Below are 27,807 nucleotides of genomic sequence, written 5' to 3'. Positions count from 1 at the left end.
GGGCAGAAGAAAAAAAAAAAAGGTAAAAAGAACAGAACTTATGCTCTATGAAATATTTTGGATTAATTGGTCCCGTGGTGGTGATTGTTTCTAGCTGTAGCGAAGAGAGATAGGGAAATATCCCTTTAAATAGTTTGCGGGCCCTCTAATGTCACTGTTTGCGGGCCCTCACTGTGCTCGGTGGTTTAGAAGCAGCCAGAGCATCAGTGTGCATGTAGGTAGGCCTGGTGTGTTTGGGGGTATTTAGAACAGGTGATTGTCTGGGACCCCGCTGTGCCTGGGTGGCTTCTTCATATAACTTGTTGTATGAAGAGCAGAAGACACAGCCATTGGTGACAAGGCTTGGGTCACAACAGCGTCTGTGCTTTCTGCTGGAGCTGTATGAAACAGAGCATGTTCCCACCTTTGGAAGAGGATGGGTGATAATCCCTACCCCTGCCCACTCTGCTTTGGATGCTACAAGTAACCCATGTTTTCCGAGAGGTTGATTGGCATGGGCATGTTGACAAGGACGTTGGGTGTTTTTGCCCTGCTTTGATACACATAATGTGAATCAGCCGTTGGGATGTGGTACGTGTATCCCATGGGGTTGACTTCCCATAACTGCAGTGGGATCTTGAGGATCTGTGTCTGAAATAGTTACAAAAAAGTTATATAGATCAAAGTTTTGTGGGCAAGATCCTTGCATGTGGCCAAATTGCACAGAGCACAAGTCAGGGTGTGTATATGCTCCCTTAATCCTGCTGCTGCTCTGTGCCTGGCTCTTCCTCCTGTACTGGTAGAGCAGAACAAAGGCTGCTCTAACTTGCTCCAAGCCGCAATAACGTGCAGAAGGGGGCCCACTAACTTACCATGTGACCTTGAGCAATCATTTCATCTCTCTGTGCCATCTTGTCTATTATAGTTCTTTGTGGCAGGGACTGTATCTTACTATGTGTGTGTACAGCACCCAGCGAAATGGAGCTGTGGTCTTATTTGAGGTCTCTAAGATCGACTGTAATCTAAATAATAATAATGCATCCTATACTCCCAGGTGACTGTCTACTCTATGAACACCTTATTGCTGACTAATTCCACTCAATAGCTCAATCTGGAAGAGGTCTTTCCCCTTTCCGGGTATTCCCGAATAGACTGGGAATTGAATTCGGGCCTCCTGAGTCTTAGACTGGTGCCCCACCCTGGACCATCCTTCCAGCCGAGAGCCCCACTGGCTACAGCTTTGTTTAAAGATGGTCACAACCAACATGTTTTGGGTCTCACTCTGGAGCAGGCCATAGAGTTTGGAATTTTTCTCACCCTTGTTGTCACTGTCTTCAGAGTTCTAACCCCTGGGAATTGTCTGCTCTAGTTTATAACATCGGGGGGCATTTTGCTGAATGGGAGACTGGTTCTTCACTTCATACTTGCTCCTTACTCAGGCAAAATGTTCATCAGCTGATGGGAGGAGAGGCAATTGTACTGGGGCCCCAAAGCATCTGCAACTGGGGTGAAGTGGGAGCCAGTCAGGGAACATGATGTAGTGGGCCCAAAAGTCCTCTCTATGCCTGCAATCCCTGGGTGAAGAGGGCTGGGCTGGGCCCTAGGTCAGATGTCCCAGAGGTGCTGCGTTATCCTTGGCTAAGTCCTTGTGCACTCCCACGAATGATGGACGTGTTTTATGTGCGCTGATGGAAAATAGCTTTATATAACCTCCCATCGAAATGGAAAGGGGATAAAAAATTCAGTGCTAGTAAACTTTACTAGGGACCATTATAGTCTGTTCTCTTCTTTAAATGTAAATTTTCTGAATGCCCTAAAGAGCCAGTTTGCACTATACTACAGAGTAGGGCTCTACTAGTCAGTGACTTGGTCATCTTCAGGAAGATTTAAAGGGACACTGTCCAGATTTTTAGGTACCCAATTTCATCAGCCTTGAAACAGTTGTCATCTGCTAGAGAACCTCCTTCAGATCCTAACTCTCTAATAAGAATATAAGAATGGCCATACTGGGTTAGACCAATAGTCCATGTAATGCAGTACCCCGTCTCCCGAAATTGGCCAATGCCAGGTGCTTGAGAGTAGTGAACAGAACAGGGCAATTTATTGAGTGATCCATCCCCTGTCGTCTGTCCCAGCATCTGGCAGGCAGAGGCTCAGGGATACCCAGAGCATGGGGTTGCATCTTTGCCCATTGTGGCTAATCGCCACTGATGGACCTATCCCCCATGAACTTATCTAATTCCTTTTTGAACCCAGTTATAGTTTTGGCCGTCACAACATCGCCTGGCAATGAGCACCATAGGTTGACATTGTATTTCCTTTTGTTAGTTTTAAACCTTCTGCCTATTAAATTCATTGGGTGACCCCTGGTTCTTGTGTTATGTGAAGGGATGAATAACACTTCCTTATTCACTTTCTCCACACCAGTCATGATTTTATAGACCTCGATCATATCCCCCCTTAGTCATCTTTTTTCCAAGATGAACAGTCCCAGTCTCTTTACTCTCTCCTCGTATGGAAGCTGTTCCGTACCTTTAATCATTTTTGTTGCCCTTCTCTGTACCTTGTGCAATATTAATATAGCTTTTTTGAGATGGGGTGACCAGAACTGCATGCCATATTCAAAGTTTGGGCCTACCATCGCTTTATGTAGTGGCATTATGATACTTTCTGTCTTATTAGCTAACCCTTCTTAATGGTTCCTAACATTCTGTTCGCTTTCTTGACTGTCGCTGCACAGTGAGTGGATGTTTTCAGAGATTTACTACAGTGACCCCAAGATCTCTTTCTTAGAATGGTAACCGCTAATTTTGACTCATCATTTTGTATGTCTAGTTGGGATTACGTTTTCCAGCGTTCATTACTTTGCATTTATCAACACTGAATTTCATCTGCCATTTTGTTTCCCAATCACCCAGTTTTGTGAGATTTCCCTTGTAACTCTTTGCAGTCTGCTTTGAACTTAACTATCTTGCGTAATTTTGTATCATCTGCAAACTTTGCAACGTCATTGTTTACCCCTTTTTCCAGATCATTTATGAATATGTTGAACCACACTGGGCCCAGTACAGACCCCTGGGGACCCTGCTATTTACCACTCTCCACTGTGAAAACTAACCATTTATTCCTGTCCTGTCTTTTAACCAGTTACTGATCCATGAGAGGACTTACCGTCTTATCCCATGACTTCTTAGTTTGCTTAAGAGCCTTTGGTGAGGGACCTTCTCAAAGGCTTTTTGAAAATCCAAGTACACTGTATCCACTGGGTCATCCTTGTCTACATGTTTCTTTGACACCCCCATTTTATTAAAACATAGCCCCGTGATACTGAGAAATTTAGAAAGCAAAACTTTTTTGTAGAACCTGACCAAAAAACAGTTGGTTTGTGCTCCTCTTTCTGCTGGCTCTGCAGTTAACTATCAGAAGCTCTGATCCTGCTCCCACACATCCATAGGCATTTACCTTTACTAACCATGATAGTTCTGTGGGTAAGGCACCTTGGGCTGAACTCTTCATTGCACTTCTCCAGGTTTATGCTCATGTGGCCCCATTGACAGTGGAATAATGCAGAGGACAGTCAGGCCCCTTATATTCAATAGGCTACACGAGGCTGGATTTGGTAGTCTGACAAGTTCACATTGTGTCACTGACATTGAATTTAAACCATCCAGAGAATTGGACAGGAAAATTCTCCCTGTGAAGGGGCATCTCCATTAGCCTAAAGCTGGCAAAGACTGCATAGCCATGTCATATACCAGCTGCCGCTCCTCCCCCAACATATGGAGACAAAGGGCTGGGTGAGGACAGCAGTGGGCATGGTGGAACTGAACTGGACTGGGACCCATTTTAATTCCTAGCTCTGCCACTGACTTCCTGTGTGACTTTAGTAAGTCATTTAATTTCTCAGTGCCTTGATTCCTTCACCTGTGGATTGGAAATAATCATAGTACTAGCTTTGTCTGCTTAAACTGTAGGTTCTTTGAGGCAGGGATGATCTCTCTTTCCGTGTGTTTGTACAGTGCCTAGCACAACGGGGCCCTGATCTGAGTTGGGGACTCTACAAGTTACACTATTACAGATCATAACAATAATTACTCTTGTAAAAGAAAAGGAGTACTTGTGGCAGCTTAGAGACTAACCAATTTATTTGAGCATGAGCTTTTGTGAGCTACAGCTCACTTCATCGGATGCATCCGATGCATTGCATCCGATGAAGTGAGCTGTAGCTCACGAAAGCTCATGCTCAAATAAATTGGTTAGTCTCTAAGGTGCCACAAGTACTCCTTTTCTTGTTGCGAATACAGACTAACACGGCTGTTACTCTGAATCTTGTAAAATAAGACTTTTTAATTTCATCTTTTTTGAAAGCACGGGGGGAAACGGTTCCGAAATGGAAAAGGACAAAATCAGGGGAAGAAACATTTCTTTTCAAGCTTCTAAAGGGAATCACAATGAATGCTGAGTTTTAAAAAAATTAAAATTATAAAAACAAACAAACTTGGAAGTGTCTTCTAAGCTTTTAATTCATTCAAAGTTCCTTCTCTTTCAGCACTAGGTAAATCTCATAGTTCCAAAGTGCTAATTGGCTTCTCTGTGTGATCAATATGAGGAGATATTTTGCGTTCAGTAACCCTATACATTGACACGTGTATTATTCGGAAAGATGTTAAATATTTCTCAAAGGGGGAGTTGTAGGATGAAGCCTCCAGTCATTTTCTCTTTTCTTTTATGTCAGTGTTAATAATACTCACCCTCCCTCCCTTTAAGAGAAGGTACAGCAATTTCCCCTCACAAATTCCAAAGCATAGGCAGCTGGAGTTAAGACAATCATTTGTTTAATTGGCTGAACAGTGCCCGGTTACTCTGTGTCATCAGTCAAGCTGGCTGCTGAGTAGAGTTTTAGAAACAGTTTGCATCTTTTCAGGCAGTGAATATAACACACACTGACTCAGAGTCTATTTTCATAAATCCCTCTTTCCAGGGACTTTGCATGGGATGATGTTAGGTTTGATATACAGCCAAGATGTGGACAGGCATATCAGGGAATTAGACTTTTCTAATGAATGCACATGGCCTGAGTAATTACCCCCCACCCCAATTAATTACAGAGTTGAATGGTTTACATTTGACTAGAAAATGGAGTTTATTTCCACTTTGCTTCAAACTGGTGGCTTTCTGATAAATTTACTCTGCTATTTATGAGACAAGAGTTTACATTTGTTTGGTCCTTATCCATCTAATCTATCTATCTAATCTATCCATCCTCTCCTACATCCAGGTTGACCTCTAAAGTAAACATTCCTTTGTCTAAAAGGAGGCTGCTTGTCCCACAGGGGGAATTCTTGTGCTAACGTCATCATTCCTTTTACTGTAATCTGGACTGTCATGGAGAAAGCCTGGGCTCAGAGTTTGGAATCTGCCTTTTAAGATCCGGAATCTGATAAGGAAAATCTTTGCTTCACTTGAATTTCCCAATATGTGTAAAGTCAAATGGACTTTGAAAATCTCCCCCAGGGTCCAAAGGCATGGTGCCCAACTCCTTTTGAAAATCAACTCCCATTGGAGCCTTTGAAAAATCTTACCCAAAGAGAGCATTTCTGGGCCAAAAGGACTTTAGCTCAGGCAGTTCCTGGATCTGATAGTGCCACCCTTTCCCATGTTGAGTAAGGATGGGACAGCTTGGAGAGTAAAGTAATACTGAGGGTGAGTATGGGAAGCACAACCTCCCCCCCTGTGAGCAGAGGAAGTGATATAGGATCTCAGGCCTTCGGCTTAATTCAGTCCTTAGCGAGGCAAAACTTCCAGGACGAATTCCCTGTCCTATACCCCTGTCTCACCTGATTGGCTCTTTTTCACATGGAGAATCCCATTGATTTCATGAACAAGGATGTGCAGAACTGGGCCTCATTCAGTGGGAGTTTTGTCTGGGTAAAACCTGTGGCCAGATTCTGCCACATTTGATTCATGCTCAGTAGTACCTTGCTCCATGGATACTCAGTGTCTTACTTTCTAAGTGGTGCTTTCGAACGGTGTACCGGGTGTCCCTTCAGGTGTTGCCTTCCTCCTGACATTCCTGAATATGGGCACACAGGAATCTGGCTGTATATCTTAGTTACTTATATGGACCCATTACTTAGTTTCTGAGCACCTCCTAAACATCTTAATGTATTTATCACCCCTGGGAGGCAGGGCAGGGCTGTTATCCCCATTTCACAGAGGGGAACTGGGGCCCAGATTTTTAAAGGTGTTTAGGTCCCTAAAAACACACACAGTGGGATTTTCTGAAGTGTCTAAGCACTTAAGAGCTTCTGAATATTCCACTGGTCACCCCTCTGCATCTTTAGGCACCTCACCTCAATGCCTGGCCCGAAGTGACTTGCCCAGGGTCACGCTGCTGGAAGTCTGTGGCAGAGCAAGGAATTGAACCTTATTTTCCTAAGTCCTTAGGCTAGGGCCCTAACCACAACACCAGCCTTCCTGTAAGCAGAGAGGTGTGTGGCCTGCTACTCCACATGCCCACAGAATAAGCTGGTGGGAAATGGGCATAGCCAGCCCCAAGGTGCCAGCAAGCATAGTAAGCCAGAAGAGGGCTGGGGAGGGGTGATTTGCTGCTGATCTAGGCTAGGAGGAAGCTAGCCCTCTGGAGGAAGAGGGAATCGGGGTAGGATTCCAGCCCCAGAGAGGGGTCTGTGAGTTGCAATGCAAGTCCCCCAAAAGGCACAATCCAGCTCCTCACTTCAAAAAAAAACCCACCCCCAGGTTCGGCGATCACTGAGTATCTTTCAAGCCTTCCATGAACCAGCACGTGCCTGAGAGCAACAGATTTTTTAAAATGATGAGCTACAGCCCTTTCCTCATTCAAGCCGCGCACACAGTCAGGATCAAGGCAGAATGTTTACCGAGGTAAACATGATTATCCCAAATCAGAGGCCCTAATGATGGTTATTATAATGACAGCAATTGTGGGGAAAGGGTGTGTAATTACGTTGATTCTTCTCTTTATTGTACATATAATAATAAGCAATTTCATGCAACAGACGAGGGGGAAGATGGGGCATTTATTTCATTAGGCTCTTCAGTGATTGGGTGTTGGGCCAAATCCTGAAGTCTTTACTCAGTCTTTACTCAGGCAAAATTCCCACTGGTGCGAGTTGAATGAGTAAGAATCTTGTTCCTATTACAGAAGGGTCCAGAGGCCTCAGCAGAGAATGGGGCCCTGTTGTGTTAGATGCTATTTAGACTCTGGCCCATGCTGCAGAAAAATGCCGAATGTTCGTCTAATTCCTTAATTTGGGGGGAAATGTAACTGATGGATTCTGCCGGCTGCACTTTGAGCCGCTGAGAGAGCCACAGGGCTGTCTCTTAAAAAGGAGCTGGAGGGTCCGGTTAATCATCGAGGTGTGTGAGGCTATCCTGACGAACAAAGGGTTCGTAACCTGGTGGGAGAGCATGTTTATTTTAGGGGGCCGCTGCTACATGGAGGCTGTCCATTTCGTATACACATGCCTACCTCTCCAGCAGCACCTTTGACATGCCATGCATTACCCTGCCTCCTTCGCTGGCTCTGTCCTTGTGTCTCCTCTCAGGTTACACTCAGTATCTACCCCCAGTAATCCAATTTAAGCGGCTGTATATAAGTAACTGATAGGAACTAAAGGAAAAAAAAATAGAGGAAAAGTACCCTAGCTCACAAAGCAGAAGAGAAGGTAATTTTGTTTAAAAATAACCTTGTATCACTTTCCCTTATTTATTTTTAGCTAGCACGAAAGGTATGCATAAAGAGCCCCTCAACACATTTGATGTCATCTGTGTTTACAGCACCTAGCAGAACAGGATCTGGTTCTTGGATGAGGTCCTGTAGGCCCTACTGTCAAATGATGATAAGTTGTGGCTTGGGGTCACCAGGTAAAACGTCTCAATAAAGGTGTCAATTCTGCAAACCTGTGCGCAGAATTCATCCCATTGGAGCCAGTGGGAGAGAGGCAGAACTACTTAGATAAGCGCTCCCAAGGCCAAACCCAAAAAGCCCCGTGGATCAGAATGGATTCTCTAGCACTAGTAGATTCCACCTGGTGGAACTTTGTCTGGACACATGCACATGCCAGGATTCCATTAACTTCACTAACCCATTCCAAGGCAAAATTTTAAGTTATGATACCAACAGCACTTTGGGACAAGGAACTTGTTGATCTCTCAACCGCATCGGCAATTTTAGAATCGTCTGATGCCACAGTGTCAAACTTCCTTCTGACCCAGGGAATGATCCCTATTGCAACAGTTTCCTCCGGTGTAGCTGACGTATTGCTTGCTGGAGTGTTCAAAGTTGGTTTGACTAATTGCCTGTTTAGTCCCCTGGGGTTTGTTTATGAAGTGTGGTAGGTTCTATAGTAATCGTTAGAGAAGGAGAAGACATAAGGTAACTGGAAAGTTATCTAAGGTAGTTGCCCAGATTGCCACTATGGTATCTATGAGTATGGCAGTAGGATCTTGTCTGCATCCAGGGAATTTGCAGCAGTGTAACTATATCAGCAGAGTCCCTGGAGACTAAACACCGCTCTCCATCCTACAAGTGGATTTTCCAGGGCAGGGTTGAAACATATTGGCAGGGGAACATGAAAGGAACTTTAACCGCTATTTCCTTAGCCCCTTTTTCTCCTCCTCCCTTCAAATCAGTGGGAGAGTTTTGCTGTTGATTTCAGTGGATGGAGGGTTGAGCCCATTGTGTGCTTGGCTGACTCTACCTGTTGAGGATGTTGCTGATTAAATGATGGCTACCCCATTAATTTAAATTGGAGCTTTCATGTGCTCCTAGGACGTAAAGAGGTGAAGAGATACGGATACGTACTATGGAGAATGGCATCATTACTGCGGTTTTACTTGGTTACACTAGTTCTTACAACATCATCTCTTCTTCTCTTTTGCTAGAGAACTGCAAGAAGAGCTGAAGGGAGTGACATACCAAAGAAACGTTAGCTAGATTTGGTCTAATTTTCAGTGTATTTTGTCATCTTTTATGTAGTGTGAGACTGAATGGAAATATCCTCCAGACAGGACCATTTAAAATCCATGACAAGCCCCCCGTCGACATCAGAGGGAGTAAGATGAGACTCAAGGTGCATAGAAAGTAAATTTGGTGCTGTTGTTTCTGGAATATGTAGCAGAGAACTTTTCCACTGAGTATCAGCATGATCTGGCACTCATACCCATTCTGCAAATTGGTGGATTCCAGGTACATTGCACATGCAGCCTGCAGCAAGCAGCATTTTTTTTCAGAGAACTGTAGAAATTGCAGATGGAAGAGGCATGTCTGATGATCTGATCCCTTCCTGGAACTGCAGGATTGTGTTCAACTGCATTTCTATTTGATTTAGTTGGGGTACGTCCTGCAGCAGGGGGTTGGTCTAGATGACCTCCTGCGGTCTCTTCCAACCCTAATCTTCTATTATTCTCTGATCTCCTCATGTTTGAAAGCAGCATCTGATGAATGCCCCACATGATGAGGCTTCCAACACAACCCGTGGGAGACTTGTAAAACACAATTGTTGGGAAGACTTTCCTGTTGTTCAACTTAATTTTCCTTTTCTCAGAGTCCTGACAGTACCTCTAGTGATCCTTCCTCTTAACCACCCTAGTAAAGTCTCCATCCATGGTGTTTACACCCTTCAAATATTTATATTAGGACAGCTGTCCTTTGGTCCCCTTTTACATTTCAGGTGTGCATGTAAACACTTACTCTGAACTATTCTTAAAAGTGCTGGCCTATATTCATCTTTCCTTCAAGTCTGTAATCACGACTGCATTGCAAATTATAGCCTAAAAAGGTGTGCTGGACTAAATGAAGCATAAAATACAAAGGACATAGTGTTTAGACATTCTGTTGGGAAAAGGAGAAAATTAGCATGTATCTTTGTGGTGTGAAGCGTGGATTTGCTTGGTGTTAGAAATTCTACGTTAACCCATGTTCTAAAGATGTCAGTTAGTGTAATGGGCTGCAGGAGATGTTTTGTGTTTCTGCTCCATAAGATTGTGAGTTAATATTACTGTGCCTACTTTACTGTTCATTAAGAATGTAATAATGACATCATGTGACTGCTACTGCATAAGATGTGCTAGGTGGTAAAAGGAAAGGCCCAACTCAGCCGATTAAAGGGGCTTCCCTCAGAAGGCGTCACTAGCTTCCTGGAAACAATAAGTTGCAAGGAACGTGCAACTTGAGGGTCGTGACTCCCGAGGGGGTGTCATAAGTCAGGGGGCCGCGGCCACCATCCCTTTCTGTTTGCTTAGAGGAGCGGCTGAAGCTTTTTTTCCTGTTGTCACCTAGGGTCATGAGGTGGAGAATGGCTGTTCTAAAGTAACAGATGCGCATTGTTTGAGCGAATCCTTCTTTTACAGACATTGCCCCACCAGTCAGGGCTAAGGTAATAGTCTCGAAGTGGGTATAATATGGCTGAGATTTCCTAAGCCACCTCAAGGGTTTGGATGCCCAGTTCCCATTCATTTCAGTCCCTTAAGGCATCTCTGAACAACACTGCCTGCAGCTGCTCCTTATTGTATTTCCCTAGCCAGCTCCAGGAGGGTTCAAAATGAAACACAGACTCTGAGCTGCTTGTTGGAATGTGCGTGCTCTTCCCAGGTGCTCCTCAGGGCACCAGGAGCAACTAACTATTCCTTGCTGGAGCGGTCCCTTTCTAGTCTTCTTGACCAAGCAGCTTCTGCCCGTTTCTTGGGAAAGGTCCTTACGGCCCAGACACAGCAACCTGTTGTTTCTGGACGGGTTTCATAAATCCCTGGTCTTAGTTAAAGCCTTAACTCTGGATGCTTCTTGTGGATTAAGTAACTGACTTGGTTTGTTCCCTTTTCCCCCCATCTTCTAGATTTTGGTCATTCCACCGAGCTGGCCTTCGCCGTGGAGCCCAGTGATGACATAGCCGTGCAGGAGCGGCCGCTGGTGCTGTACTGCCAGGTGGAGGGAATCCCGCCCATCACCATTACGTGGCGGAAGAACGGGGCGATGGTCATGGACAATGAGAACACCTTCGTGCTGGCCAATGGATCGCTGTACGTCTCCCGCTTCCAGAAAGTCAGGGGGGATGGGTCGTCTGATGAAGGCGAATACGACTGCATGGCTCAAAACCGCTTTGGGCTGGTGGTCAGCCGTAAGGCGAAGATTCAAGCCGCTAGTAAGTACTGCGCTCGCCCTATCCAGGCCTCCAAATTCCAGCCAAGGATGGTCTTGTTTTGGAAGTAGAAATGTTCATTCCCTGGTACCGTTGAAGGATGCATAGTAGTTGCATTGGCTGGCTGGAGGTAGAGCAGTAAGTCTACAAGGATCTAAATGATCTGAACGCCAAGGGGGCATCACAACTTGACTATAGATCTGAGATGCAGAGGTACATGTGCTCCCATTCTGTCCCAGAGCTAATGGGTTTTTGGGAGCCCAGCTGCCACTTTACGTTTTCTGCCTGCCTGCCCTCCCTGTATCTGGTGCACAGAGACGTGGCTTGGGCGTGCTTTCAGAACTGGTGCAGGAGCGTCCGTGCGCCTCTTTCTGTAGATCTTACGCGCAGGGCTGGAAGGGTGAAAGTTCATATAGGGACGGGATTGCTAAACAGTAAGAACCAAGCCATTGGCAGGCTTCTGTCTGGAAACCTGAATGCGGGGTGGAGGAGAGGATTAAAAGAATGAGAGAAAAAGACGAGTGGGGAGCAGATGTGGGCTATCGCTGTGATCTAATCTTTGGAATAATTGTACTCCTGTAAAAGGAGAGCTAATCAGCCCTTGCTTAAGGAGGAGAAAAATAAAGAGACCTCATGGTAGTAAATCCCCTGTCCCAAAGGAGTGTGTTGCAGTCAGTCACACAGCGAATACTCCATCACTCATGTCTCTTCTGTTCTGTGTTTTGAATTCTCTTTGCCTCTCGCCGCTGCTAGGTACCATTCATAAGGCATCACTTTTCCAACAGTAGGCAAAGACCTTTTGAAGGTCACTATTTCTTTGTTATTTAAGGCAGGCAGTATGGAGGCAGCAAGGCTTATTTACTCCGTGGCATTGCTTTGCCTTCGGGGGCGAGGCTAACAGCACAAGACAGATTGTCTGTTGTAGGAGCCTGTAGGGGGGAAAAAAATGAAAATGTCAAAGAGTGAATGAAATTTAAAAAAAGAAAGAAAGGGAACAAAATACTGAGTGGAACACGATTGTGATTCCGTGGCCTGCCTGTGCCTGCAGTCTGCTGCTCTCTTATTTATCCCATTGTATTTGGAAATGCTGTTCCTGAAGTTAATTCTTTCTTGAGTGGCATATGCTCTGCTGGTGTTTTCCTAAATGCAGCCTGCTTGGGTTTTTGATTGCTGGTTTGGTCATGAGTCTGAGGGTTGTCCAGATAGCAGCAGCAGCTAACAACCCCCTGAGTGGTGGTTTCTGTCTATGTGCCTTCCACAGAGGGTCTGTCCTTTTGCCAGTAGGCTATCTGCAGGCTGCCTGAGGTCCAATAGGGTGTCCTTTCTGCATTTAACCAGATCTGGTGGTTATATCTAGGCGTGTACTTTATGTACAGTTCGAGTAAGGAGATACCCCATTCCCACCTTGGCTATCACCAGGCTGAGGTCCTTCATGTAAAAATTCTGGGCCAACATTATGAAAAGACCCCAACTCCTTTAAGAGAACATGATTTGCTCGCTCTAGAAGTGGTCCCATAAAAACGCTTCCATTGCCTTTGTAATTTATTTTGAGACCATCTGATGGAAGGGGCAAAAAAGCCCAGGCAATATCCTCCGTCAGGGTGTGGAACTTCCCTGGTTATACTTATTGCCACCGAAACCACTTAAAATCCTTCCCTTCCTGCTGTGGGGCTTTGGATCGCTGACTGTCCTTAAAGGGAAAGTCCTGCCATCAACCGTTCCTGAGTGTACGGAGAGGCCATCAGCCAACCTCGCCATTTAGTGGTGTGAGTAATGACAGTATCGAGGAGGCAAAGGGTCTGGATCTGTGCCAGGCAAGTAGCCAGATCTGTAACATGTCAGTCTCCTGAGGACAAGCCTCAGAGCGTTTTTGGTGACCAGTTTTGTCATTTCTGAGCTGGGAGATGGCTGACACAGGAGTATAATTTCCGACTTCCTGGCCCTGTAAGTGGGAGATGTAAGAGCCAGAGGAGTTACCTTTGGGATAGCTGATTGTCAATAAACAGTGCTCTCTAGGCTGTGGTGTCAATATATATGTGAAGAGCTGTGTGTTCCTCAATAGCATTTCCTTTGGTAACTAGATTTTAGCTTAAATCACAATGAAAGAGAATCACGTTGAAAATATTCTGGACCATATTCTGGCTTCGGGCTTGGAGCTGTCATAATTTCTTCCCATGCTCCATTAACCCTGTACAGAATATACTGTCTTCTCCTCACCCCGTGCAGTGAGATCCCACCAGGAATGGGAGTCATCTGCAGGGCATCGTGGTGCATGGAGCTGAGCATGTGTACTTGGGCCAGTGTAACCCACTGTTCAGCGTGTGTTGCCGATCCATAGAAAATATGAATCCGCCGCAAGTGCCAGCTAGAAACTTAGTTCAGTGGCTTATTCGTTAGGTCCCAGATTCAGTCCCCTCTGACGCTCAAGATGACGCCTGTCCTCCCTGGACCCAAAGCTTCACCACCCATCTTGCTTCTTCGTTAGAATGTAGAATGGCACCTCAGTCGACTGGGTATCAAAAAAGAACAGTTTCTATTTTTTTCAGCATTTTTATTAGGGTTTTTTTTTTTTTTTGGACCGAAACAGGTGAAATTGGCATGAATTCATGAAAAAGTCCAGTGTCCCCGAATCTGCCTCTTTTGCTGAAAAAAGGTTTAGGTTGGAAATTTTGTTCCCCAGCAGTATTTAGAAGCAATGTTCCAAACAGGTGGAAATTGGTTTGTCGTCTCTTGCACTGGACTTCCACGCTGCCAGGGCCACCGGTTATTTATTCTTTGTCCCATGGTAGCACCTACGGGTCCCAGTCATGGATCAGGGCTCCATTGTGCTAGGTGCTGTACAAACACATACCAAAAAGATGGTCCTTGCCTTGAGGCGCCCACCTTGTGCATTAAGCACAGAAATTCCAGTTGCATTAACTGGTAACGAGCGCTTATAATCTTGGGTGCTGTTTTCCTTTAAGGAAGAAAATATGAAAGAGTTAAAAATGTCTATGGGCTAAATCCTGGTCCCCCTGCAGATACGCCCTTCGTTCTGTACTGACAGCTGGGCAGAAAAGTGAAGGAGAAATAAAAAAAAAAAATCATGAAAGTTTATCAAGGCTGCGCTACTGAGAAGTAAAAGGAATCTGACAAAGCAGAGCCCCCAGAGAGCTCTGCTATACATTTCACTCTGTTCAAAGGGATGACAGTCGTCTCATATCATCATGACAGACTCTGGCTTTGTATTGTCGCTTGGCTTGTAGTCTTCTTGGCTCGGTGGCGCGTCCATGTTTGCATTCAGGAAGTGTGTTGGATATCGCCTTTTTTTTATGTTTCAAGTTTACTTCAACACATTGATATTGGGTAAAATTTAATTGGAAAACCAGGCTGATCACAGATGTACATATAATACAGGGTCCTCATGGTATGAATGCTCAGATTCGAACTCCTCATATTGGCATTGAAATGAAAGGTTATGCCGTATATCTCAGGGAAGGTAAATTACCTGAGCTTTTCAGTAAAGTCTTGGATTTGGCAGTATTTAGACATCTCAGTGATGCAATGATTTGGGAAATTTTAATATAGAGAAACATGGTCTGAGCATAGAAATGGAGGCCAGACATTCCTGAGTCAACCAAGACTCCAAATCCTAGCTCTGGCACTGATTTTTCCTGCAGCCTTGGGCAAGTCATGTCATTTCTCTGCCTCAGTTTCCCCATCTGTAAAATGGGGCTAAACTGCACTTTTTTACCTCCTAGGGGCAGGGTTATCAAATTTAATTAGTTAAATGCTATATAATTGCTAGGTTTTATTCATGAGAATACATAGGCTTCATAAGGGTACCTCTGTTGCTATACAGTAGTATTGCAGGGATGGAAATTGGCTTGTTCTGTTATGTGGATTTTCAGAACATGTGCGAATAGTATTTTCATACAGTAATTAATCGTACAGTAGTAATTAAACCGAACAAAGACCTTTGATATTTGTACCTGCATCTAGCAGACTTCTTGGCCTGTCCTTGATCAGAACTTTCCAGTTGTTTGTTGTTTGTTTGTCCAACCCCAGTGTGTGGGTTTGAAAGGTCGCAGCATATGGCATGCTCTTTTATAATCTGATTATGTTATTGAATACAGCTATTTTTTTCTAAAGATAACAGAACAGTTTCATAATTTATCTTCTCATATCTCTTAGCTTTCTTACTTAAAATCAGTTTCATGTATCCACGTTCTCCTAAGGGAAGGATCAGGGAGGATGTGTGAATGTATCTGTGTAGGTCTGGCTCTGGCTTGCAGAGATTCATGGGCAGGGGGGAAAAAGAGGTATCCTTTTTTAGCAGGACAGCATTAAAGATCTTTAGTTTGCCCCTGGAAAAGCTGATTAGAGGCACTTTGATCAGGCATTTTATTGCTCATTTCACACTAGCTCTCTTTTTCTCTCCAGGCCTGCAGATGTTGTGTTTAACTATAATAGCATCATTCAGTGGGCAGGCCACAGGTCTGGGCATCAGGAGACTCAGGGGTCAGTTCCTGGTTCTGATGCTGAACTCCTGGGCAATTTTGAGCAAGTCACTTCCCTTCTCTGTGCCTCGGTTTCTCCATCTGTAAAATGGGGATGATAATTCTGACCTCCTTGGTAAAGCTCTTTGAGCTCTATGGATGGAAATGCTATATAATCTCTAGGTATTAATAATGAAAAGGTGTGATGCTTTGTTTTGTTTTTGTTTTACATTCTCCTTTTGCTGGATAAAACAGATGCAAAGGGCTTGATTGTGTCTGTAGGCATAGCCCTGAGCAAGACCATAAACTCTAGCATATCAACACTACTCTCTCAGAGGCACAAATTCCTCCCTGCTTCCTTCTCCTTCCAGCGGAATAGCACTTTCTGTTGGCTTCTACCACTGGCATGCAGGCATAGGGATTGGTGGAGCTCAGGCTCCGTCCACTCTCTGTCTACTCCTACCTACCTGCTCAGGTGAGGGAAGATAAATGGATCTAAGATCTGGAACGGATGAAGGAATGGGTTAGGAGCCCGTACGGTCTTGTAATTCAGGTCTCACAGCCTAGTCCCAAATAAACACAGGATGATTTTAACATGGAAGAACTGAGTGGTATTTCCATTCCATGGGGTCTATGCCATGCACGCTGGTGTTATACCACTCTCCAGGCCTCCTTCAAGAGAAGAGCACTACAGAATGTAAAGCAGCTAGGCTCCTTACCATCACCGCCTTTTGTTTATCTAGGGCTTATCTGGAAGCCATGTATCGTCTTGCAGAATTTGCAGCCTTTCCACCCGCACTATAATTTCATGGAGCTGCCTTGCATCATCATAAATCACAGCCTGGCCCGTGGAATAGGACCCATTGATTATATCACTCAATAACAAGCAATTATCGCTAATTGGAAACCACTGTCCTAGTGAATGCTGGGTCAGCTGCTGCACACATCTGGCCTGATGCTGGCAAGTTGCACGGTTTGATCTGATTGTATTAAAAAAGGCAGTCTCATTGCTTGATGCCAAATGGGTTTCCTGAAGCCAGGTGAGATGTTTTGGCCTGATGCTTTGATCTAGGTTGGCACCCCACAATGGCTCTGCAGAGGGCTGTACCTGCCAGACAAGAGTTCCCCCATCACCTCTTGTCCAGAGAGACCTCAGTTACCAGCACTGTAGGCGCTCAGCTCATTTACCTTATTTCAGCAGATCCCCAGCCACTTGCTTCCATCCCACTGTGCCTGTGTGTACTTGGCACTTCCCCTGTTGGCAGGAGGGGAGTGCTGATATTCCGTGCAAAGCAGATGTGACTTCTGTCCTCTGCATCGATCCTTTGGAGATGGACATTACAGACAACAGCACCAACTTCTCTAGTGAACCCCGAGGCCAACACCCCTTCCCTGCTAACCACTAGCCTCCGTGACCTAAAGGGTGAGGGTCTCAAGGTCACTTGCAAAAAACCCTACTGTTCCCACATGCCTTTGAGTCCTTTTGCCTTTTAAGCTATTTGCCCGGCAAAGAAAGTTGTGTGCTTTTTTTTTTTTTCTTTAAAAGCAGCAAAGATCTTCCCATCATTTCAACTCCTCTGTATAGAAGACATTCAGTATGTTTAAACTGCAGCCCCCTTTGAGCTGTGGGATGGTAGGAAGAGCAGGCTGAGCCTAAATAATGGGAGAATTGATAGGAGGGAAGAGGCAAGAAGGAAGTCTAAAAGGATTAAGCAGAGACAAAGAGGGCTGATTATTTTATGGGTCACAATACAAGGCATTAGAGTGAGATCACAAAGGGATGTAATTACAAAAGAAGGCCATATTGGAAGGATCAGACCAGGATTATAGTGGGAAATACATTTACACCGTTTTGTTCCACTCATTATGAAGTTAGCATTTTAAATTAAGGTTGAAACAAGATAGCCCCAGTGTTGTCACAAATGTATTTCCTGGGCAGTGCCACCATATGGATTTGGATGCAGATTGCAAACCACCCTTCAGAACTTCATAATTAAACCTTAGACCCACCTACCTGGTTTGTTTTTCTCTTGTCGAGAAGATGGAGAGCCCTTTGGATGGAAAGTTGAGATCGGGTCACCACATTTCCAAAATTAAAAACTTGGGGTTCTTTTGTGGTGACACGTTTTAGGGTCATGAAATATTTGCACAAGACAAAAATGCACTTAAATATATATACGCCGGTGTTGCTACAGCCAACATCTGGCTCAAGAGTGACATAAGCAGATTACTTCTGGTGGAGGACTTTTTCCGTAGTAGGTAGGCCTCCAGCTTCCAATGATTTCAGTGGGCGTTAGGTACCTAATGTCTTTGTGGGTCTGAATGAGCTTTGATCTGAGACGTTGAGTAGTATCACTCTGAGCAAAAGAACTGCTTTGGTAATTAATGTCTGTGTGCTCCTCCAACTATTCTCCTCAGTCCAAATATTGTGCAGCATGCTGAACCCTCATTCAGCTGGACTGGATTGTTCTTGGTAAACCCTGAGCCGATTCTACTTCCTGGAGCAATATGTCTTGGGGGGGTGTGTGTGGGGGAAACAACCAACAACATTTTAGTTATAAAATCAACCAAATGGTTTGATTGGCTGAAATGAAAAAACAAGGACATTTCAGGGGTCCTGTAAAGTTCTTGTGAACCAGCAAAACCACATGAAAGAAACAGAATTGTCCAAGAAAAACTGGGACAGGTGGCTTGGATTTTTAATAGATTTGCAGATTTAAGAGTTAGCCACCCATCTCCCATTGAATTTCAGAGTCTGCCTAAGTTGCCTTTGAAAGCTTGAAATTTGGTGCTTGTTTCACCTTTCTTGTAAAGGATGCTGGTTTGTAGCAGTGTGAGGTTCATTTAAATGTAATCTCACTCTTCTCTGTAATGGTTGTAATGTAGCTAGGACAAGCTGTAACTGCAGCAATGGTTTCTCGCTTATAGGAGCATTTGCTCTTCAGGCAGTAATGGCACTTAGTCGTTTGAAAGAATTCTCCAGGGAAATATATCAGAGGAGTTTCATTAATGGTAGGACTGTTGAGTTATTTGTCTCATTTAACCTTTGTAGCAAAGCTGAGGAAGTTTGGACATCTGTAAGGTCAGCAGGACCTAGATAACTGATTTTTAGACATAACCAGAGCAATTTGAAGGTGGCTTTAAAAAAAAAAAAAGTCTACATCCACAACTGGTGTAAACTGGGGTCTCCACGGAAGTCAGTGGAGCAATGCTGATTTACATCAGCTGCTGATCAAGCTCTTGGTGTTTCAGTTTTGTTTACTTGTGCTTTAAAAATCTCTGTTCTGTCCCTGCGTTATTTTGCGAGTTTGTTTGCCAAGATGTTAGCCGTTGTACTTGGCAAGAGTGGGACACTGAAGTTCTTTCAGATGACTGCAGGGATTCTATTGTCGGAGCCAGTAAATTTTCATTTTCATCTGCTGGGATGGTGGTTCTCAACCTTTCTAGGCTACTGTACCCCTTTCAGTTGTCTGATTTGTCTTGCGTACCCCAAGTTTCACCTCACTTGAAAATTGCTTGCTTACAAAATCAGACCTAAAAATACAAATGTGTCACAGCTCACTGTTGTTGAAAAATTGGTGATGGTCTCATTTTTACCATATAATTATAAAATAAATCGATTGGAATATAAATATTGTACTTACTTTTCAGTGTGATACTTGAACCTGTTTTTCACTTGAGCCTTGTCTGAAGCCTGGGCCCTAGGCAGCGGGGCTGAAGCATGTAACTTAGCTTCACAGGGCTCCCTGTGGCGTGGGTCCCTGGGCAATTGCCCTGCTTGCCAGCCCTGCACTTGCAATATCCCTAAACCCCTTCTGTGACCCCTGCCACCCCCGGGGGGCTGCAACCCTTCGGTTGAGAAACAGTGATCTAGATGAGTTGAGTACCCCCCAGTAGACCTCTACGCACCTTGTGGAGTACGCATACCACTGAACTGGGAGACTGGATGCCATTTTCTAAGACATCAAGTTGCCTGAAACTGTTTAATAGCAGATCAAGTCATCAGTAGTGACTATAGAAGAGTTCAAAACCAAAATGTCTGAACTGCAAGGATATTTAGACCCATGACAGACCCCCTCAGTCAGTCATGGTCCTGGATCTGAACTGGGTCTGGGAAAGCTCTGATTCCGCTCTGTGTCCATCTCTAGGCTTTATGCCTTGGGCCCATCTCTAGGAACAAGGGAGTATGCCTGAGTTCCACGTGCTTGGCCTGGTATAAATCCAGTAAGAAAAAGAAAACTTTAAATGGGGACAGAAGACCAGATCCCCTCATTACAAAGCTCTTTTAATAGGGGAAAGGCACCCAGGGAAGCTGTAGTGTAGACTTCTCCATCATCGTGGGGACTGGGATTTCTGGATGCAGCCCTGGAGCGCAGGTTGATTGCCTGAGTTGCAGACGTTTGTTATGTCTTATTTTGACAGCTTGAAATCTTCACTACTGAAGTGGCAGGAAACACAGTGAATGCAGGCTGCTTTATCTTGAGCCAACATGGGGAACACAAGTAGCTGTGACCTAGTGTCCGGGAATCCAAACAATGCCTCTATAACTTCTATCCTAATTTGGAACCTTAGAGCTTGGAATCAACATTTATTGCCAGGAATCTCCCAGATTGCAAACCTCAAGTGCTCTGAGAACCTGTACAGAAGGTGTTACAAAAGAGCAAAGAATTAGGTCACATGATTCACTGGGAATTTATTTTGGCTTGGATCTAGAGGTGCCCTTAAATCTTAGGCTTTGCAAGCCTATCAGCATGCAAATAGTATCCAAAGCCAAAGAAGAGAGGTGGCTACAATGACCAGGTGAGAGAGATGCTTCGTTTTTTTCTGCCACCGTTTATTGGAAAGACAGTGAGTAGGAATTGACTTTCTGGAGCCATTCGGCCCAGGAAATCCATACTGTTGGTCTGATGGGTACCTAGTGATTCTTTGTAACTTAAAAGATTCCTGTGCCTGGCTTGATATGTTGTATTTTGCTAATCCTGGGTTTGACCCTGTGGTTACTGATAATGGCCAGGAAAAGGAAACGAAATAAAAGATGTTTGAAAAGATGTTTAATCTCTGAAATCCAGCAGGGTGGTGGATTCTGCACTTTAACCTGCTGTCTGCAGTTACAGCTCCCTCCAGGGGCATGACAGCCCTGGGATAGGGTTTTAAACCCTTTTCTGTTATGTGCAAAATATGTCAACAGCTCCTAAGTGACTTAGGCACCCATGAGACTTTGGCTGCTAAGTCTCTTAGGTGCTTTGGAAAAATGGACCCTTAATGATAATACTTTGTACTCTGAAATCAGTGGCAGTCGTTCCACTGATTGCAGTGAGAATTGGCTAAAGGGTTTAGGGTCCCACAGTACTTTAATCTTCATGTGCCCTGTGAGAGGAGCAAGCCCTATGCTCCCTGTTTTTCAGGTGGGCAAACTCGGGCACAGAGAGGTTAAAACAGCTTTCCGAGGGATGGCAGGGGGCTGAGAATAGAACCCAGGACCACTGGCCCCTCTGTGCTCCAGGGCAAGAGAATGCAGAAAGGCTGCAGAGTGATACAGTGAGCGAGGAGGCAGAGAACTCACATGCTGGCTGAAGATAAGCAACGGGTTTCTTTAGGAGAGAATGTGCTGCCAGATTGGTGAGACGTGCGGTGAGCACAGGTGCTAGCCTGTGCTGGAATGGGGATGTGGCCTTAAAGGTCAACACGGGGAAGGGACTGTTGCATGATCCCTTTTCTTCCATTGTATACTGACATCTCCAGGTCGGTCCCCTTTCTGAGCATGGGATGTGCTCACGCTCCCTGCAGGTATGGCACATGGTTTTCCAGCAGGTTCCTGCTTTAAACCCAGTTTTACAGTCGGGTTGACTGAGGCAAAAGGAGGTCAAACGATTCGCCGGAGGTCACTCCATAAGTGGCTCGGATTAAATCTGAACCCAGGACCCTGCCGGTTCCCAGCCTTGGCTGTGACTGCCAGACCAGATGGCCTCCTGAATGCAATTTAAAGATCCTCAGCCTTTTCTCTCCCTCATTGTTCTCTATTGTGGGTTTTTGAATGCCGGACATTGAAAGTGAGAGTCGGTTGGGATTTGCTGAGTCTGAGTGACTGTTTAATGACGTGGGCTCTCAGGAGAGGGTTTAAAGCTGCCTTGCTGTGTGTTTCAGTCTGTAAAAAGGTTTGAAATCTCTTTGCTCTCCATCACTTTGAGCAGTTTTCTAAGCATAAAGCTGCCTTTCTCTCTCCAAACCAGCAGCAGGTGAAAATGGATCTCTCGTACATTTCATCTGTGCTGCTGTTGTTCCCTGCATCAGCCCACTGCCAAGCTGGGATGGGTGGAGAGGTAAAGACAGGGCTGAAGTCTACGTGAAGGAAACTTTTTGGCCTAAATCCTATGGATGGCCTGGCTGGGTGATGTTTGCCCCTGCCCTCTCCCATCTCTGGTGGTGCAGTGAATGGACATGCCATGCTCCTATGGCTTTCACACCCTGGTTGCTTGTGTGGGGTTTCAGTGCAGAAAGATGCTGAATGAACTCGTGACTTGCTCTGGAAGTGAAGCCCATTTCTCCTGGGAACACAATGCACAGAGTGGCTGGCTCCTTCCCCCAAGCCACCCTCCAATGCACATGGAAGGGATGCTGGTAGCTACTTGGTGTGGGACAGTCTCTTCAGTCCACATGACCCCATGGTGTCCCATTTCTGTGATGTTTTGTGTGTCTTCCTTGATCCCCTGTGTACCATGCAGTGGCTGGGGGTGTTGGTGGCGTAGGGGCCATGAAAACAGAAAGGGGAACTGATGGATACATTTAAACACACAAGGGAGAATGAGGAGTTTGATGACTGTGAACTCTTATGATATTGCCACCTCCCCATGTCCTGGCTTCACCTCCCCTGACACTCTTTTCACATCAGATCCACAGATGCAAAATCTCCATGGGCTGGAGCTCCGCAAGTTACTTGCTGGGTGAGCTTGGGGAAGTCACGTGACCGTTCTGTGCCTCAGTTTCCCCACCTATAAAATAGTCAGCGGGGAGGGGGGAAACTAACACGTTGACCATTTCTGTAAATCATTTTGAGATGCTTAGGGGAAAGGTACCGTAAACCAGCAAAGTCTGGAGGGGACAGTTACCTCAGCCACTTTGTGCTCCGGGAATAAGCAATATTTGGCTATAATTTCCATCTCCGTCACTTGGACAACATGGAAGAGGACATGTCTGTACACAGTTGCTCGTGTTCCTTGGAGAGCCAGGGAAATTCCTTTCCTAGGGCTGGACAGCTCCTCTCTGCAAGCCACCCTCCCCTCCTCCTCCTGTCGCTTTCTGCACCTTAGGAACAGCAGTGGCTCACATGCCTGAATAAGCTGGCACCTCTGGAGCATTCCTTGATTAATGGCGTTTCTTTGTCCATCCTAAGAGGCCCCCATTATGTCCCTTTGATGCTGCATTTTGCACTTACCACTGTCACCAAGCTCAATGACTAATTTTCACAGGTCACGGCAGAGGGACAATGGATTAGGCTAAATTGGGAAGAAACAAATGAAATTTTGCTGCAACTGAGAGCGCTAATTAAGAGCAGGGATCAATTTTGGCACACAAAGGAGATAGTTTTAGGCGGGTGGTGTGTAAAAGAGTAGCAGTGCTTGCAATAAAAAAGACTTGTGTTTGTGTGTGTGTGTATGGGCTTCACCTGCAGTCTTGTTCTCGGTTGCATTTGATCATGGCCCATGCTTCTGTGCTTATTCATTGTGGAAGAACAAAATGTTTTCCTACCTAGCGTGTCTTCGAAGGTCAGGCATTAATGCTGAGAAAAGACTTATTAGATCTACTCCATTACCAGGTCAGTGCAGCATTGTACCCTGTGAGATATATTGTCCTGTTTAGCATTAAAAATATCAAGCCACCAAGCTCATATTCCACATGATCATTGATTACGGTTGATGTAAAAACATTTCCACAGCACGGTAAACTTACACGGTGCTTTGCAAACACAGAATCAGGTACAGTCCCTGCCCCAAAGATCTTGCAACCTAAGAGGCCAGTCTCTGATGCCCTTCCTGAGTGTGAGTATTGCCTCTTTCCACCAGTAGTCTCATTGATTGCAGTGAGACCATTCGCAGAGCAGAGTAGTACTCCAAGTGAGTGAGGATGGCAAAATCTGGCCCTAAGGCAGACGAAAACAACAACAGACCATAACAGTGCTGGGAAGCACCAGTGAGCAGAGGTGAGTGAAGGGAGAGGGGAAAGGGAGGGTTTCTGGAGGGTTTGGTAGGAGGGAGATCTTGCCAGATGTTGCAGGCACAACAGGATAGAAGGCAAGAAGCCAGGAATATGTAAAAGTTAGGAAGGAAGCAGTAAGGAGAGAGGATTTGGGTTCACACGAGTCCTTCTCTGCAGGTGAAATAACCCATTCACAGAAAGAGCCTACTTCTATTCAGTGGGAGTTGGGTCAGGTCCTAAATATGGATCTGAGGCTTTGTTTAAACACCCAAGTCAGACTGGTCTAAATAAAATCTGTTTAAAAACCATACTGTGTAAGGTCTTGAGGACTGGGACTGTTTCACTGTGTTTGTCAGCTCCTAGCGCCATGGGATCCCAGTCTCTTTTGGGGCCCCTAGGCACCACCATCATACAAATAACTATCATTAATAACGAGATACTAGAATGTGAAGGTGAAAGCTTTTCTTCAAACGCAATCTGCACTCACAGCAACAGAAAACTATTGCCCCAGTAAGATATATTGGGCCAGATCCTAACCTGGCTTGGACTGCACCGAAAACAAGGCCAACATTTTCAAAAGCGGTCTCTGATTTTGGACTGCCTTGATTCTCTGGCGCCAACCGAAGACCACAGATCCTCTTGGCTTCAGGTGGAGTCCTGCGTGCTCAGCTCTCCTGAACACAGGTTGCACGGGGGCTCAGTGCAGGCACCCGCAAGGAGAGAGGCCCCCAAATTGGGGCCCACTTTTGAAAATGTTGACCTCCAGCTACAATTCCCTGACAGTAAAGGAGCTGCGTGGGAGGCCGGTCAGGGCCCAACTTGCCTGCTTAGGCATTCTTATGAAGGTTTCTCTTGAATGCCTGGCCATCGGCTGAAGTTTAGGTTTCAGGATCGATCCTAGCTCCACTCGTTTATTTCGTTTTCCACCACCTTCCCTTGCCCAGTTAGTGTCAATCGAGACGGCGGCTCTGGTGTTGAGCTCTCCTCAGTTTCACTGTCCCATGACGCTCAGCTCTGAAGGAAAGTCCTGTCCCTTTGTTCCCTCCCGTTTGGCGGTTCCCTCCTAAACAAGAATGCTTGCTGAGGTGTTTTGTTTGGCCAGAGCAGCGGAGTCCATCCAACTCACCATGGTTTCCCATGGAAATGTATGAAGGGGGTGGGAGGGAAAGACCTGATTGTGTCTTTCATTTACGATCCTAATGCACTGAGAGAGGGGGAGGGGAGAAGGGAAGGGCCCCCAAAGGGGTCAAATCTGTCTCTTGATCAAAAAAAAAAAAGAGAGAATTTCTTTTAAGTGAGCCTGGTTTGAAGCTAATGAGAGTTGGGGAAGTTTAATGAGTGTTGGGAAGAATCTCTCTAGCTTCTAGTGCTGGGTTAGACAGGTTCTCGCAGGTTTGGGGGATTCTGAGTGTTAATATGAGGAGGGAAGGCTTGGATTGGGGGTAGGGGTGGGGGGCTTTTTCTCTTCCTTTCTCCTGCTAGGGTTGTACAGTTCCACTTTGGCTGTACTTTTGACTTCCCCAGGGAATCTTCTGCAGCCAGTTTTCCCTTCACGTTTTGTAGTCCAGTGTGTTTGCACATTTTCCTTGTGGTGAGCTAAGCAAAGCAGCGGTCAGGGGCTTCTTACGCCATAGGCCCCAGTCGTGAGGTGAGCTCCCTGCGGGCCAAGCTCTGAACTTGTGAGTAGCTCCAGGCGGGTGCAGGGAGCTTGATGCAGGATTGGGGCCATCATCTGCAAAGGCGAAAATGTTTGAAAGCTGAAAATCAAATGGAGGCTGCAGCTCTCTCATGAAATAAAACCCAAAGGCTCATTCCTGCCTGTGAGGAGAGGGGGTGGATTGTGAGGTGATATCACACATAAAGGACACAGCAGGGAGCAAAGAAATTCATGGAACTCCTGAGGTTGTGCCCAGGATTGTGGGCCAAAGCAACACATCACAGCCTTTTCGATGCATGAACAAGGTCAAATTTGAACTAGAATTATCTCCTGGGGAGGAAACAATTGCCTTCTCCGTGCTAACAAACTATAGTCGGAAGTGGCACTGCTGGAATTCCCAAACAGCGGGATTTGCAGGTGCACAAGCACCTGGTAAAATCAGGCTACTCTTCGTTCGTGTCCTAAGTCCTCGGTGGACTTTGGAACCTGCTTTTAAGGATTCAGCGCTGAAAATTTTGGCTGGGCTTTTCCTTGAGGTGTCAGGTACTCAGGAGACCTGGCTTTAATTCCTGGCTGTGCCACAAATTGTCTGTGTTGTTTTGGGCCAATTGCTTAATCTCCTTGTGTTTCAGTGCCCTAGCTGTACAATGAGAATAACAGTGCTCTTTTCTCCCAGCCTTTGTTTGGTCTATTGGAATGCAATTTTTGCAGGGCAGGCCCTTTCTCTTCCTATGTGTCTGTACAGTGCCTAGCACCGTGGTCTTGGTGGGGACTTCTGGGCATTATTGTAGTATGTGTGTGTATATTTATAGATATGTTGAGTCACAACTGTAGAGAATATGCACAGGCCATTCATGTTGTAAAATATCTGGTTAGCGTAGGTGTGGAACAACTCAATGATTCATGGAGCTGTGGGCTGTAGGGGGAACGTAGTATCTTGCCTTTGTTTCATAGCTTCCATCCCCAGAGAAGCCTGCTTAAATTTTTTTCATTAACTGAATTCACCCAAGATTGAGAGTACCTTCTTCTTCCAAAGAGCCTTTCCTATGTGTGAGGATGTTTGGGTGACTTACCAGTTTTAATTAGCTCTCCTGACCAAAGCATGGGTCCCCTCTTCGTTTGCATGTTGACTTACATGTTGAATTACAATGAAGATTATCCAAACTGTATGTGTAACATCCAACTGGTGAGTGACAGACGTCCATCCATACTCATTTTTCCATTTCAGCAGGAGCCATTTGGGATGGACGCTGGCTGATTATTTGGGAATTTTTTGCTGACACACATTCAAACATGGGTTTGGAGTTTCACAGAGGCACTGAAATTCGGCCGTTCTATGAGGAGTGAGCACTGACTATTTTTTTTTTTTCTAATTTCAGTTCTGGATTTTCTCATGTTAAAATCTATAGTGATCTAGAATTTAGATTTCAGAGTAACAGCTGTGTTAGTCTGTATTCGCAAAAAGAAAAGGAGTACTTGTGGCACCTTAGAGACTAACCAATTTCTTTGAGCATAAGCTTTCGTGAGCTACAGCTCACTTCATCGGATGCATACTGTGGAAAGTGTAGAAGATTTTTTTATACACACAAAGCATGAAAAAATACCTCCCCCCACCCCACTGCAGGAGAGTGGGTGGGGGGAGGTATTTTTTCATGCTTTGTGTGTATAAAAAAATCTTCTACACTTTCCACAGTATGCATCCGATGAAGTGAGCTGTAGCTCACGAAAGCTTATGCTCAAAGAAATTGGTTAGTCTCTAAGGTGCCACAAGTACTCCTTTTCTTTCTAGAATTTAGACACATTCTAAACCTTTCGTGGGCAGAGAGGTGATTTAATTGGTGAATGGATGGAAGATGCCAGATGTCTTAGCTATCCTGTTCAGAGAAGGAAGGGAGCATCGGGAGTCATTAAATTGAGAGCGAGGGTAAAATTGTCCTGGGGTTTGCATTCCAAACACTATTCACAGCAGGATATTGGGTTTTTAATGTCCTAGGAGGTAAACTTTTTTTGCTGTGATTTTTCCTCTACTTTAAAATATGCTGGTCTGAAGTTTATGGAACTCTTGCCACAAAACATTTTCCATTCTTGTGGATTATTCAAGGTACAAAACTAAGTATATAATCTATGATCAATAAACTCTATGGCTGAATTTGGGAGAGGAAATAAAGAGAGGGCAAGATTCTGCGTTCCAGAGATGAAAAAGGTATAGAATCACTCCACAAAAAGGAGCAGAGGAGCCTTTAGGTTCTGAGTCTGTGTTTTCCTGCACAATGATTCCGATCGCCCTGCATCTGTTACAATTAGTTAGTCATTGCTTGAAAAT

General features: G+C 45.1%; 1 protein-coding gene across 1 annotated transcript in view; it reads left to right on the top strand.

The window, feature by feature from the left end:
* IGDCC3 (immunoglobulin superfamily DCC subclass member 3) overlaps positions 1-27,807 on the top strand; it is a 258,890-nt gene that overhangs the window by 6,156 nt on the left and 224,927 nt on the right. Inside the window, exon 2 of the mRNA XM_078854705.1 lies at positions 10,854-11,159. Within this exon, the coding sequence (XP_078710831.1) occupies positions 10,854-11,159 (306 nt within the window). The remainder of the gene's footprint in view (positions 1-10,853; positions 11,160-27,807) is intronic.

The sequence above is a fragment of the Lepidochelys kempii genome, chromosome 10 (genome assembly GCF_965140285.1).
Source record: "Lepidochelys kempii isolate rLepKem1 chromosome 10, rLepKem1.hap1, whole genome shotgun sequence".
Lineage (NCBI taxonomy): Eukaryota > Metazoa > Chordata > Testudines > Cheloniidae > Lepidochelys > Lepidochelys kempii.
Note: the sequence above shows the minus strand (reverse complement) of the source record. Positions and strands in the feature narration are given on the sequence as shown.